Source organism: Phocoena phocoena, chromosome 20 (assembly GCF_963924675.1).
Source record: "Phocoena phocoena chromosome 20, mPhoPho1.1, whole genome shotgun sequence".
Classification (NCBI taxonomy): Eukaryota; Metazoa; Chordata; class Mammalia; order Artiodactyla; family Phocoenidae; genus Phocoena; species Phocoena phocoena.
This window is the reverse complement of record NC_089238.1, coordinates 31403568-31419446: the sequence shown is the minus strand read 5'-3', so window position 1 is coordinate 31419446 and position 15879 is coordinate 31403568. Positions and strand designations below refer to the sequence as shown.

The window sequence follows — 15879 nt, the reverse complement described above, 5'->3', positions numbered from 1 at the left end:
GAGATATGCTTTTAAAATGCAGTAATAGCACTGACCCTCTGCTCAACTGTGAGGCAGCTGGAGGGTTTCTAACAGCTTCCAGCGCCTTCTAATCTGGTTTTCCACCTTTGCTTCCCTCGGTGTCTCCCAACTGCCATTCCCACATCAGGCTCCCAGGTCATGTCTGTGTTCTATTTCCCGGGTCCCATCCCCGCTTCCATCCTCCTTCCTCTCTCTACCTCTCCTCCCCCAGCCCAGCTCCATCCTCAGCCCCAGAGGCTGCTTCCCTCCCTCCTGAGCATAAACAAGCCATCAGACCTCCCCAGAGGAGGCCTCTGACCTGTTCTTAGTGTTCGTGTCCCCTTGAATTGTAGATCTGGCTTCAAGCCAAATAATGACATTGTTCCCAACTTCATGGTTGCCTCCTCTTATCCAGAATTTACACCCACCCCTACTTCCCAAGAGGAGTGAGGTGAGTACTAATAGTAAAATGATTAGGAAGGAGAGTAAGAGCTCAACCAACACAGGACAGGAGGAATGTCTCCGTTGCAGCCGTGGCTGGAGATATGGCCCCAGGATGCTAAGCTGAGCTCTGAGCTTCCTGCGGTCCAAGGAGAGTTTGGCCATAACTTTCCACCATCTGATGCCGCACAGAGTAGGGTCAGCCTTGAATCCAGGTCCCATGACTAGACTGGCTGGTCTGCAAGGGGTCCCATCGGTAGCCACATCAGGGCCAGGAACACTTACAAGAATAGAGGCACCTTCCCCTCCTGCTGACTCTCCAAAGACGGTCACAGAGCCTGGATCCCCTCCGAAGTTGGCAATGTTCTCCTGGACCCAGTGCAGTGCGGCCAACTGGTCCAAGTGACCCCAGTTCCCCCGGCTGTGTTCATCCCCTGTGCTGTAAGAGAACAGGGTGGGGTTGAGAGCAGACATGTCACAGCAGGGCTCTCAGGACCACAGATGGGGCTGGGGGTCTGGGTGAGCCTTCTGCAAGAGACTGGGCTTCCAGAGCCCTGACACTGGGGTCTTCACCTGCCTCCCATCCTGCAGCATTGTTCCGCTGTAGCGTTCTATACATCCATCCCACATCTATTTATGGAGCATCTACTATTCTACAATTCCAAAGGGAATTCCAGGCAGAACAAACAGCACATGCAAAGGCCCTGGCATCCAGTGAACAAAAGTGTGAGCCTAGGACCTACAGCTACAGAGGGCCCTGAGGGCCTCGGTAAGGATGTCAATGTCATCTTGAGTAAGTTAGGAAGCCACTGCAGGGATGACATGATTCCATTTATGTCTTAAATGATCACTTTGGCTACTGTGTGGATCAGACACGGTGTAGAATAGCAGGGTTATAGAAGTAGGTGTTATTACAACAATCCAGGGGAGAGACACAGAGTGCTTTGAACATATTGTAAAAGTGGAGCCAAGAGGATTTGCTGGTGACTGGATGTGGGGTGTGAGAAAACGAAAAGAATCCAAGTGCCCCCAGGCTTTTATCCTGAGTAACTGGAAGGGTGGAGCTGCCTGCAGCTGAGCAGGAGGCCCTGTGGAGAAAGGAGGAGGGTTTGGGGCAGGGGCATCGGGAGTCAAGGGTTAAGTGTGTCCGTGGAAGGGAGAGGTGCCCTCAGGTGTCCCGTGGGGATGGCAGGAGGTAGTTAATGATGTACCTGCGGGTTTTAAGGGAGAAATGGGCTAAAAATAGGGAGCCTGGAAGTGCCCCCTGAGGTCACTCAGGGCACCAGTGGGACAGAGAAGAAGATGCACACAGAGGCTGAGATGGGGAGGGGAGGGTCCGGGAGGGGCCAAGAAGGAGCTGCCATGAGGGAGGAGGTGGCCAGGAGCCAAGAGAAGGAAATTTTTCAAAAAGGTTTGAGGGGTGACGTGCGGTTGCTGCCAAGGCTGGGCCGCTGGTGACCTGGACCAGAGCAGTGTGGTGTCTGGTCGGGGTGAAACCCTGACTGACGTGGTAGAGGAGAGCCTGGGGGAGAGGGAGGGGGGAGTGTACACAGTTATACTGTAACTGGGAGCAGCCGCTGGCTGCGGGCGAAGGACATGAGGAGTCTCAGTGAAGGTGACACATCCCGGGACGCAACTCGCCTGGGACAGCCCTCTTCCAGCCCATAGGTCTTTCCAGTGAGATGACCACCCCTCCCCCAGCCCACCCACCAGCCATCTCAGGTAAGAGGTCCTGGGGCTGGTGCATTCAGAAAAGGCTCAGTAACTGTGCCTGCAGGAAGTCCGGTTCCTGTCCCCACGGACACTCCATGGAGGAGACTCGAGCCTTCGCTCACGCATGTGCCAAACTCCACGAAGGAAATGGGGTGAGTGGGCCCTATGCTCCTCTCCGTAGACGTGTCCACTGGAGTCAGGTGCTCGTTACAGCCTCCAAGTTCCAGCCACCCGTTCCTCCACCTACAAGACTTTATGGAGCTCCCACATGAGTCTGCTCCTTCTTTCCTTCCCCATGAGGTAAGATGTATACGCCTCTAACTGCTGTGCTGTATGTTAACTGTCACCTTATAGGTATGCAACATGCTGGGCAGCACAGGTGAAAAAGAGATGAGCATTTCAGACGAGGTAACATTTGGGTTGGGTTTTGCAGGAATAATAGGAGTTTGTCAGGCAGATTAGGCACTTTACATGCAAATAAGTAAACCAGGGTGGCTGGGGAAGGAGAAGGTAGGTAGAGCCCAGTTATGAGGGGACTTGCGTGTCTTAGTAGGGAACCTAGCAAAGATCCCTTTGAGGGCTTGCATGACCAGAGTGGGGTCCTAGCACTCCCACACTGAGGGTCAATGTGCCATGAGAAGAGTCCAGTGTCTTACCTGAAGAATCCCCAGATGCCTAGGCAGTACTAAACGGTCACCACCACCACGTTTTCATGGGCAGAGAGGGCCAGCCCATCATAGGTTGATGCCCCGCCCAACATCAGACCTCCTCCGGGGATCCACACCATCACCTGGATCGGGAGGAAGCAACCATACAGGGCGTAGGAAGCAGAGCTGGGAAAGACCTCAAGAGGCTGCCTGGTTTGGTCATCTACCCGTTCTCCCAGCTGTGGCCCAGGCCACCACCCCACTCAGTGCACCCTGGCTGCCCCTGCCTGTCTCCCCTGCCTCAGTGCCACCTCCTGCCAGTGCTCTTCATGCTGAGATCATCATGGGAACAGCCAAGGCTAAGAGCACCATCTTCTCCCCAACACTCCCACAGTCCTCACTCCCGGACCCCTCACGCAGCTCAGCACACTCCGCACGCAACAGCCCTTGGTTAGAAGCTTATTTCAGCTTCACCTTAGTTACCTTTTGTGTGGTGAAATAAACTTCTCACGTGAATGATGACCATGTCAAGAAGCACATGCCCTGGGTGGTACCTCTTCTTAATAGGCCTTTCCACTGCCTCCTCTGCTCCCCAAATCTCACCCATCCTCCAAAGCCCAGCCTAAAAGCCACCTCCTCTAAGAAGTCTTCAATCATCTGATGAATATGATTTGAAAACCTACCAGGGACTGTGGTAAGAATTAAGGATGAGAGTGGACATGACAATTCATAATGCATGGCCCTGAATTTAAAGAGTTCACATAGCAAGAAAGTGAGAATGGCTAAAATAATAGTATAATGATTTTGTTAATAAAAAAATCAAAGAACTCATACATGAACTATGTGTCAAGTACTGCTCTAAGCATTTAAAAATAAACCATCCAAAAAAAAAAAATAAATAAACCATCCACAAGATAGGGACTACTATTGTCCCATTTCACAGACAGGAAAACTGAGGCACTTAACCACCCTGAGGTCACGCAGCTAACAGGTGGTGGAGGCAGGACTTGAACCCAGGCAGTCTGGCTCCAGAGTCCACATGTTGAGCTGCCCAGCACATGGCAGCCAATGGCCACAGTGCAGTAGGCTGGCTGTTGGGGCAGGAGGAATTTCTTCCCTTCAACTCTAACTAATGCATCAGCAAGACTTGCCTCGTGTGCTGTGTCAGACACTGACATAAATCTTGATATTCATCATTGAACACTTGTGTGTGATTATCCCTGATTTGAGGAAACAGAGCCAGGTCTCTCAGCTAATAAAAGGCAGAACCAGGATTTACACCCAGACCCTGCAGTTCCAGAGCCTGTGTCCATAGTAGAGGTACTCCACCTTCAGGTTCCTGGAGCCCCTGCTCCTCCTACATCTCTGATCCCTGCCTACCTCCGGGCAGAGGGACTGAGTCCAGGCTGAGCCAAGGGCTGGCCAGCAGTGATTTGCTGAAGAAGCTAGTCCAGCTCTGTGCAACCCAGATGCTAAGATCCTCGAAGGCAGGGGCTGTGTGGTCATGGTTTTATGTTCCTCCTTTCTCTTAACCCCCAATTCTAGCTATGCATATGGGGGCGCTGAGTATGTACTAGGGGAATGAATGAATGCATGAATGAATGAATTAACAATTGTCCCCACCTCTTTGAGCCCAGCATATGCAGGGCCACCTTCTAGTCACAAGTTCACAGATGCCCTCCTCCACATCTGGGCACCGTGCCAGAGGTGTTCCTGGGAGATGGCTGGGTGCTCACACCCCGCCTGTCTCTACCCCACTGACCCCTCCTTTCCCAGCAGACCAGCCTCACCCTCCAGTCTGAGTCTGGAAGGCTGCCCCATCTCTGGGCTTCCATTTATTCTGGAAATGCTGACTCCCTGGGTCATCAGCTTGTGCGAAAGACAATTAGGAAGTAAAATTATCTACAATAAAATCTTGATAGTTGGCAAAGGCAAAGGAAAGTGCTTCTCTGTTGCTCCAGGCTCTACACCCTCCACCTGTGACACTGAGACACTGAAAGTTTGTCAGAGAAGGTCTCTGTGTGCTGAGGAAAGGCCACACACAGGCTCCACTTGCTAGTGTGTGTGTGTGTCAAAGAGCGTGACTTGAGATCAGGAGACCCGTGCTCTAGTCCTGCAACCCTACTCTGTGACCTCGCCTTCCCCTCACTGGGCTTCAGTTTCTCTATCTGTAACAGAACGGTTGGGTTGTTGGCTTATTTCCAAGATTCCTTCCAGCTCTGACTTTATTGGAAATTATGTCTTAGCCACCCTGGGTATCAGATTCCTAATCTAACAATTAAGAGTAATCCTTCTTGTCCATCTATTAGCATGAGAGACCTTAGAAAAATTAAAATGTTCATTACAGATGTACAGCAAACTCCCCCAGAGGCCCTATGTCTGTCACTATGGGAAACTGAGGTGTGGAAAACCTGTGTTTCCTGATGTCAGGTTTGGCTGTGGTGGTAAAGAAAGCCTTGGGGTCCCTGGAACAGCCTTGGTCCAAGATGCCCCAACCCAACACTGCCTTCATCCCCCTCCAGTCTACACCAGCCTTGACCATTTGTTCCCACTGCTTACCGGCAGCCCGCTTCTCTTCCTCAAGTCAGCAGGAGTGTAAATATTTAGGTAAAGACAGTCTTCGGAAAACCTGAGATTAATGTTCTCCTTTCTGTTGGTAAAGAGCTCTGAGATCACTTGCCCTGCCACTGGGTCTTGGGAGAACCTGGGAGAGGCAAGGAGAGAAATGAATTCTTGAAGTTCGGTAAGAGCTGACCAAGGAGATGTCTCCTGTGGTCAGGCCAGGTCTTGGACCGGGAGAATTAAGCCTGTAAATAGAGTTGTTCTTACCAGATTCCAGACACTGGAATGCGTAGGAGGCTACCTGGGGGATCACGATGGAGGGACCTGGGGCTCACCAAGGTCTCCCGGGAGAGTGAATAGTGAGAAGGCCTGGCACCTTCCCCTTCCAGGAGCCTTCAGGATGCCTTGTGTCAAGAAGAGGATGCTGCTTACATGCCTGGGAATGGATCATTTTCTGCATGTCCTGGTCGCGGCTGACTCTCTGCTGGGCTCTGCATAGTGAGTGTGGGGTGACCACGTTCCTCTACCAGGTAAACCAGGTGTTCCAGTCCATGGGATACTTCCAAAAACCATGAGAAGTCACTCTATTTTTAGACATTTAAGGCATGCAACAGGTCAAGGACAAAATATTTGTGGTGCAACATTAGGAGAACTTTATTCTAGTCCTGCCTCAGCCACTTATGTGCTGGGTGACCTTGGGTGAATTCCTTCTCGGCTCTGGGCCCCAGTCTGCCATGTCTAAGTGAGGGGAGTGATTTCTGTAAGGGTCTTGCAGCACTGACATGCTAAGATTCTATCATCAACCCATCTGGTCAAGTGCTATTTGTTGCCCAAATAATGGATCTTAAAGATCCAACAGAGATAATTGGTAATATTTAATCTTCAGATCAGCTCCATGATATAGGTTCTACTATTATCCCCATTTTACATTTGAGAAAACTGAGCCACAGAGAGGTTACAGAACCTGCCCAAGGTCACACAGCCAGGAAGAGCCATACTATGTAGTGTTTATGTTTCTGAAGACATTATAAGCAACATTTTCAGACTTCCAGAAAGCAGGCATGACTGCTCCCAGTATGTCAATGAGGTAACTGAGGCACTGAGGTGTTTGGATGAAACAGCTGTCAAGTGGCAGAGTCAGAGCTGCAAAGGCAGCCTCTTGATTTCCATCATGGGGGAACTTTCCCCAGATCACCAAGGCAAAGGGCATATTATTCATAAAAGAAGAAATTCAAAAATTAAAAAAGGGAAAGAGAGTTCAACATCCCTAGTATTCAGATAATTGCAGAATAAATTTTAAAATTATATAATTATGATGATAATTATTTTGTCTATCCAATAGTCAAAACAATGTTTTAATAATCCCAAGCATTGGCAAGGGTCTGGTGAATGAAAGTTTTCATATATTAATGGAAGGAGTGTAGTTAGAACATTTCTGGAAGGAAATTTAACAAATGGTTATACTCTTTTCCTCAGAAATGTCATTTCTTGGAACTTATCCCAAAATACTGTGAATGTGCATAAAGGTTTGGCTACGTGATGTTCATCACGGTGCTAATTATATTATCAGAAACATCAAGAACAACTTAACGATCCCAAATAAGAGATTGGGTAAATAAATTATTATCCAGTACCCAGTGTAATATAATGTCAGGCTGTGATATTTAATGACATATAATGATGTTCATGATACATTTATAAATGAGCAAAGCAGGCATTCAAAGTATCTGTATCCTGTGATATAATAAGAAATATATTTTTGGTCTTCTTCCCATTTCTGGCAAAGAGCTCTTAAAACCCTTGGAATTTCCTAAGTGATGAGAGTGATAAATGTGTCTTTTGTTGTGTTAATGAGGTGATTCTGGACCTTACCTAAGGATGGGAGCTGATTATCAAGAGAACCACATGTGATTCCAGGTTTGGAACGTTCAGATCCACCCCCTTGACCTCTGGGGAAGGGAAAGGGGCTGGAGGTTGAATCAATCACCAGTGGTCAATGATTTCATCAATCCTGCCCATGTACTGAAGCCCAAAAGGCTAGAGTTAAGAGAGCCTCCAGGTTGGTGAACCAGAACTCTTCCAAGTGCCAACGTGCTGGGACCAAAACTCCGCAGGACAGGAGCTCCTTTGTGCCTCATGTTATGTATCTCTTCATCTGGCTGGTGATTCATATCCTTTAATATTCTTCATAATAAACCAGTAATCTAGTGAGTAAACTAGCATCCTGAGTTTTATGAGTTGCTTTAGCAAATTAATGGAACCCAAGGAGGGGGTCATGGGAACCTGTGACTTAGAGCCATTTGATCAGAAGCAGAGGTAACAACTTGGACTTGAGATATCATCTGAAACGGAGGGCAGTATTGTGGGACTGAGCCTTTAACCCATATAATATGATGCTGTCTCCAGGTGGTTAGTGTCAGAATTGAGTTGAATTGTAGGACACCCAGCTGGTGTCAGAGAATTGCGTGTTGGTGTGGAAAAAAGAAAATAAATATTGGAATTGTGTGCAGAATCTTATGTGGTTACATTTTAAGGGATAAAATATGCAATAGGTAAGAGACTACAAAAACAGAATCTAAAATATGAATGGCAGTTCTCTCTAGGTGGTAGAAGTATATATAATTTTCATTTTCTTACCTTTACTTCCTCACTTTTCTGTAATAAGTATGTATTACACTTGCAATCAGGAAATAAAAACAATGAATATTATAAAGAAAAGAAAGAAGGGAGAGTTGGAGGGAGGAAAGGAGGATGGCAAGAGTAGAGGAGAGAAAAGAAAGAAAAGGAGAGGAGAGGAGAGGAGAGAAGAGGAAAGGAAAGGACAAGAAAAGAAAGGAAAAGAAAAAAGCAGGAAGAGGCAGGCCCCTGGAAATTCCCAGAAATGCCTTGCTGAGATGAAAAAGGTCTGAATCCATGCGTGTAGATATCCCAGGTGTCCTGGGGGATGACTTCAACATCTTTGCCCAACATGGCCAGAGTGACCAGGATACACTAACCAGTGCTCTGCTCCTTACTAGGTAACAGTCACACCTGGGAGTTGGGAACTTGATTGGTCAACACCCCAAAGACTCCCCACCTACACATCTGGCCCACCTCACTCCCCAACTACAACAAAGTTCAAGACAGGAGAATAAATAGAATCATTACTTCTGATCTCCCTCACCTGCTCAACTCTATTTTATTCCAAAGCATTTATCCTACTCTAACATATTACATAACCTATTGCTTTGCATATTGTTCAGTGTGTCTCTCCCTGCTAGAATGCAAGCTGCATGAGGGTGGGATCTTTGTTCTGTTCACTAATGGATCCCAGGAAACTAGAACACGCCTGGCACACAGGAGGTGCTCCATAAATATTTGTTGAATAAATGGCTCTAGAATGCTGTGAGAGTTCTGAAATGTTTATAAGGATCTACAATATCTTAGGATTCCAGAACAAAGTATGGGCCACTCAGAGGATCGCGTTGGCTCCTTCCTGCGTCCCTTTGAGGCTAACATCCCCACTGGAAGATGCCAGAGTCACACCTTGACTTACATGGGAGGGTAAGAGGTGGTATTCTTCACGAAGATCCATGGTTCTGCAGGCTGCGGTGGAGCAAACCTCAAGGATCCAAGAGGGGGCCTGGCAAAAGGGACTCCCAGGAAAACGGCCACAGGCTGTGCAAAACCTTCTAAGCTGACGTATTTCCCCAGGACTCTGCCCTGCGCGGTGTCCACAACAGGCGGTGAGGGTGGTTGCCCTGCTCGACATTGAGAGGAAATGAGAACATGTCAGTGGTGAAGGTGTGAACTGGATTCTGGGTGAATTTTGTTACTTTTGCCACGTGATCTTGAATGTCCCCTCAACTCTCTAAGCCTCAGTTTCTTCGTATGTAAGAGAGAGTGAAGCTAACTGTCCTTCCTAACTCACAGCGCTATCTGAAGGAGCGAATTGGAATTGGAGGTATAACAGCATCAAATAAGACATAAATGCAAAAAGAAGAGCCACTGGGAATGAAGAAGGCATTCAGTTTCCACACTTAGGAGCATCTAGAAACAATCACTGGACGCTGGTGCCGAGCTGCACGCTGGATGAGAGGGTGAACAAGAGCAGGCTGCTCTTCTCAGAGATCTGGCCTTATGTGGAGGATGAGCCACATACATACCTGACCCTACTGCTGGGAAGAAAGTGGTCTGTGTCCTGAGAGAGGTACCAAGTAAGGTGCCATAGGAGACAGAAGAGGGAGCGAGGCCTTCTGACTGGTGGCTTCATGGAGGCAGTGACCTTGGAGCTGGGACTTGCAGTAGTGGAAGGAGTGACAAGGGGAGGTGGAAGAGGGTGCTTAAAGGTATAAACAGAGATGAGATTGTGCAGAGGTGAGGCTCTGCGACAGCAAAGTGCAAGACCTGCTTGAGGAAGAGCGATTGGCCCATTTGGGTCAGGAAGAGTAATGGGGGAGGAACATAATCCTGGATGAGACAGGTTCATGTCTGGGAGGGTCTCAAACGCCAGGCCAGTGATTCGGGCTTTATTTAGTGGGTAAATGAGCAGCAGTGAACCGTCCTGGAGTAAAAGAGAGTGACACAATCAGCTTGAAGAGGCCCCTTCTGCTGGCTCTGAGCACGGTCATGCAGAGGGAGTGAGACGGGCTCAGATTCCATCTGTCCCCTTCTCGTGGAGCAGACAGTTCTTTCTCACTGAGCTGAAATGCGTCTCCCTGAAGCTGCCACATCAGTCCTGGTCCTACCTGCTCTGGGACATCCTGCACCTTCATGTGACAGGCAGCCTTAGTGACCCATGTTCATACCCATCCCTCAAGTCTTCTCTTGTCCGTCCTCAACAGCTTCAGTTTGTTTAAGCATCCTAACAGGAAACAATTTCCAGCCTCTCATCCTCCCAATTGTTCCCTTTAGATATAGACACAAGGTCAACCTCTCTCTCAAAGTATGTGGCCAGAACAGAAAAGAATAACCCAGGTTTGGTCTTACGGATAAATCTGATGATAACCTTCAAGAGAGATGAAGTGGACAAGGGTGGCAAGGGTGAAAAAGTGGGCGATTGGCTGAGAGGTATAGGCAATACTGGTAACAGCAGCAGCTACCACTTGTGTTATACGTAATGTTTGTATACTGAGCACTTACTATGTGCTACATGGGCATTCCAGTTCCTTTAAACTAATCTTCACAAAATCCTTGCTAGGTAGACATTAATATGTCCATTTTACAGATGAGGTAACTGAGGAAATGGAGGCAGCCAGTATGGACTTTCTAAAGGTGGAAGTGGCGTGGCCCTGCCAGCGGGTAAACAGCAGTAAGGGAATAATCTGCCCCTAATTTGGTTCTTACTCTGCTCTTACCCTCAGTTCCAGGCCTCTCACAGTGTCATAGGCCCAGGAAGAAGAGAAAACCCAGTGGAGCCTGGGCTGTCAGTGCACTGACAGCCAGAGCACTGGCTCTGGACTCAGGAGTTAGAGATAGAATTCAGAGCATGATTTTCCGGTTGACCTTGGGCATGTACATTTCCCTCTCTGAGTCTCAGTCTCCCCATCTATAAAATGGCACAGGTGCATTCTGAGGTCCCTTGCTGCACCCTTGTATTAATCAGGTCTTTTATGTTCTGTATTCTGATGCCTTGACATCTGGGGCCTTGCTGATTCTGGAGGGACTGCCCCTCCCAGAGTTCGCCAATCCCTAATGATAGGAATGAACTTCCCCTTCAAGCGTGCCAGAGCCTGTACCCCAACTACCTTCTCTATCAGGTCCTCCACATCTGGCCACTATCATCCTGCCCTAATCACTCCAGGCCAAGTACCTGACAACTGTGGGAACTCCCTAAGCCCCAGAGCCCACTGCAATCGGCTGTCAATCCCAAACCTGCTTATTCAGCTCCACCTCGACCTTCCCCCCAGCAACCAAGATAAAGCTTCTTGCGCCCAATTCCTCCTTCCTTCCTCTGCCTCCTGATGCACCGGGTGCCTCACCTTGGCCCACCATGGTGGTGTCACACCCCCTCCTCTGGGGAGCTGTGAGTAACAAACTATCTTTTCAGTGGCAGTTGGCTCCTGATCCATGGCCTTACCACACCTCAGACTGTCTATTAATACACTATATCTTAAAACAACCCCTTTATTTATGAATTACTTTATTTTTCTTTCTCCATTCCAGGCACTCTTTAGAAACAACAACCCATTTCAACCTTACAACAGCCCAGTGAGGTAGATACAGTTGTCACCCCCATTTTAGAAATGCAAAACTGAGGCACAGAAAAGGGACATCCCTCGCCGAAGAACACACAGCTACTAAGTGCTGAGCTGGATGCGAACCCACACACTCTGACTCCAGAGTGGATATCAATATTCTGCTAACCCACTTTTGGCAATATCTGGACTAATAATCAAGGGGTTGCCTTGATACACGGGGCTTGCCAACTGCCAGGGGCGAGGTTAGCTGGCTGCCCTCCTGCACGTGGCATAGCTCGGTTACCTTCCTCTCTGTCTCCTGTCACTGGGGCTGGCTGGGCAGAGACTCAGAGTCCTGACAGCACGTGCTACTGCAGAACCTGGCCTGTCACTCCTTTGCCCTGTACGCATCTCCTCTACCTTGTCCCCCAGGAAGATTTCCAAAGATGCCCCCGCTATTTGCATTTCAGAAGGCTCACCCCAAGACGTGGAAGTGGCGAGGGAGGTCAGGACCAGAAGAAGAAGCCACATCGTGGAAGGACAGCAACTTCTGGGCCTGCAGGTCTCTGTGCCCACAGAGGGCCTTATGAGTCCACCCCCCAGTTCCCGCCCCCGTCCAGCTCCCACCCCCAGCTCTGCCCCCACCACCCAATAGCCTGATGAAGAGACAACAGAAAAGCTCTTCCCCTTCCCAAAGATTCGATGGGCGGCTGTTGGCGCCTCCAAGCCCTGCCCTCCCAGAGTTTACCGTCTTTTATCAAAAGAGTCTGGATTAAACTCTCTGATTACAGATAGCCACCTACTCATTCAACAACTTGTTTCATAAGTGTTTTTCCCTTCTTGGGCTCTAACCTTAGTGTGCTGTGGGCTACCCAAGGCAGACACAAGCAGACAGAGGCCTTTAGACAAGGGGAGGCTTTGGCCTGGGGTCCTCAGAACAACTTGAAAACTTTCAGAGCAACTCCTAGCTCCACAGCTGCCCAGCTGGAGAACTTAAGGCAAATCTCTTAGCTTCCCTGAGCTTCCATTTCATAGAGTTCTATGCTTTCCACTTTGGAAGCATCTTAAATTTCATCCCATTTCCCTTTTGATGCCTGGATTAACTTTTCAATATTCCTGCCAATTAACTCAGCCTCCTGTTGCACACCTCCAGGGTCAGGGAATTCATTACCTCTCCACACAGGGATCTTTGGACAGAATGTTCTTATAGTAAAGGAACTCCATCTCTTCATAATCCCTCGCACTAACCATCCATCCTTCCATTTATTCATTATTCCCTTTATTTATTCATTCTTCAAACATTTATCAAATGCCTGCCTCTGTGCTAGGTAGTATGGATACAAAGATAAATTTAAGACATGTTCTAGTGCCCAGAAGGGGTGGCTTGCTATGCAATGTGAAAGCACCAAAATAAAGGGATACAAAGTGCTCTGGGTATACCTGGAAGACTGTCATTTACCTGATGGGGATGCAAGGAGGATGCTTAAAGCCTGTTTCATTGAATCATTAAGTGTCCAATAAAAGAGAATTCTCCAAATACACTGTGATATTGATACTTAGCTGGCTAAGACAATACTACACATTCACTCAAACTAGAGATGCATACCTCTACATATGGACAAGGGAATACAGTCATGATCCATTGTGAAGGAAAATAAAACAGGTTATAAAATAGTTATGGCTGCTTCAGGACACAGTTTGGCAGTTCGTCAAAAATTAAACTTAGAAAAAATTAAACTTAGAATTACCGTATTTCATAGCAATTTCACTCCTAGGTATACACCCAAGCTAATTGAAAATATGTCCACACAAAAACTTGTACTCAAATAGCAGCATTCTTCAAAAAAGTCGAAAGTGGAAAAAACCAAAATGTCCATCAACTGATGAATGGACAAAGAGATATGATCTAACCACACAATGGAATATTATTCAGACATAAAAAGAAATGAAGTACGGATACTTGCTACAATGTGGAGGAACCTTAAAAACAGTATGCTAATGGAAAAAGCCAGACACAAAAGGCCAGATATCGTATGATTCTATTTATGAGATGTTCACAATAAGCAAATCCATAGAGACAGAACGTAGATTAGAGGTTTCTATGGGCTGGGGACGAGGGGAATAAGGAATGACTCCTAATGGGTATAAAGTTTCTTTTAGGTGTGATGAAAATTTTCTGAGATTGGATACTGGTGATGGTTAAACAACTTTGTGAATATACTAATATCACTAAACTGTACACTTTAAAAAGGTGAATGTTATGATATGTGTATTGTATTTCAAAAAAATAAATATTTTTAAAATCCCATCATGTATAATATCCCATGTTAAAAAACAAAGTTCTACTTCGTAAATTTGAAGATCTAATTGGCTTTTCAAATGATTCACGAACCAAGCGGCATCCCATCTAGCAAGCAGAAAAGGTTTTAAAGGCAGAGAGGAAGTAGGACAAGGAAGTCATAAACAAACAAAAATGATGATTTCAGGCAGGGTTACCTTCTTTGAGGGGTAAGAGCGTCTATTAGGCATACTACCTCACTGGTGCTGATCAGGAAATTCCAGACTGACTGGTTAAGATTACATTCCTGGGGAAGGTTGAAACTACAATTAAGTTAGGTACTAAATCTTCATTTGGTGACGAGCGCTTAGCACAAGTGACTGCATTTGGGGTCTGTTGTTTCTTTTTTTTTTTTTTTTTAACATTTCCCCTCTTTTGATCAAATTCTTGGCTTAACTGAGAGATGCGATCAAAATCTAAGGCATCAGCACCACGCTCAGCTACCGGTCACTTTTGTGGATCCTTTGTGTGGTGTCCATAGCTCATCATGTTTTTGTCTAATCCCCGTGACGGTCACAGGTCATGGCTTCAGGTTCATAATACTTAAGTGGTTATTCTCTTTCCTTCTTTTCTTTTTTTCAACATCTTTATTGGAGTATAATTGATTTACAATGGTGTGTTAGTTTCTGCTTTATAACAGTGAATCAGTTATACATATACATATGTTCCCATATCTCTTCCCTCTTGCGTCTCCCTCCCTCCCACCCTCCCTATCCCACCCCTCTAGGTGGTCACAAACCACGGAGCTGATCTCCCTGTGCTATGTAGCTGCTTCCCACTAGCTATCTATTTTACGTTTGGTAGTGTATATATGTCCATGCCACTCTCTCACTTTGTCACAGTTTACCCTTCCCCCTCCCCATATCCTCAAGTCCATTCTCTAGTAGGTCTGTGTCTTTATCTTAGTGAGATCATTTGCGTGGTTGTTAGCAGCTGGGAACGCGTGTTTAAAACCTTTGAAAGAATACAATGCACCACAGAAATGATTATGATTGTAATTAGCAAGATAATTCTCAATGTTTGGAGTGCACTCTAGAGCCGTGGTCCCTAAGACCCAAACCAATCAAAATCAAATAAGTCCAAGAAAGATTTATTGAAGAAGTCACTTTTTTAAGCCAAGTGGCTTGCTCAGTGATCTTATATAACTGTTCTTATGTAACTAAGTTACTTCCCCAGAAATATTAATCCAAGTGCAGCAAGTGGTGTTGGCCAAAGCACAGTTACCTCCTTGCTCAGCTAAAAGATAATCAAGGGCTATCCTATTATCAAAAACAACTTTGGCCAGAGTCTCAGAATTTTTCTGAGCTATTGCTTTAGTGGCAGATTCCATAATACTTTCAAGAGTTAAGAAGAGGTTCCTGATCACAGCCTCATTTACATTTACTCCTAACCAGGGAAGTAGGGCCTTCCTTCAAAGGAAGCGAATCTTGAAAATTGAATGCCTCCTGGTAATTCCCATTTAAGTTTTTGGCTCAGGATTGGAAAGGTGACAGCCATGGAGGCCAGTAAAAGGGTCTGTAGACCACACAGGCAGTTTTATTCTGGTTACCCTTTCCTCATGTACTTTTCTTTGCATAGAGCCTGGACACAAGGTTTCCCAAGTTTGGGGCTGTTAACCAGAGATAAGGAAATGGACCAGGGTGACCCTGGCATCATGGACAGATAAGAGTTTTTTAAACGACAAATCCAGCAGTCTGAAAACTTACCCCCTTTAGCAATGGTCTTGGAGATATGGATAATGGCATCATCTTTCTAGGCCAATGCCAGAGTAAAGGAAAGAAAGAAGAAAAAAAAGGTTTCATATTTAGTTAAAGTATGAAGTCCCAATCCGACATCTTTGGTGGAAGAAGTCTACCTTGATGTCAGCTGCTTCTCTCCAGTCAATTTGATGTGGTGTCCTCCAGCATTTGTACAGGACCAGATGACAGGTGGAGCCTTTTTCAGCTGTGAGTTATATATCTAAGGTTCAAGTTCCTGAAGTTTGGCTGCCGTCTGGGTAGTAGGAGGAAGACCTGGATCC

General features: G+C 46.7%; 1 protein-coding gene across 1 annotated transcript in view; it reads right to left on the bottom strand.

Annotated features, from left to right (window-relative positions):
• Positions 1-12052, bottom strand: part of LOC136141040 (liver carboxylesterase-like) — a 38620-nt gene extending 26568 nt beyond the window's left edge. Inside the window, 5 exon segments of the mRNA XM_065899178.1 lie at positions 727-880; positions 2811-2944; positions 5361-5505; positions 8899-9103; positions 12001-12052. Coding sequence (XP_065755250.1) covers positions 727-880; positions 2811-2944; positions 5361-5505; positions 8899-9103; positions 12001-12052 — 690 coding nt within the window.
• Between the last annotated feature and the right edge of the window lie 3827 nt (positions 12053-15879).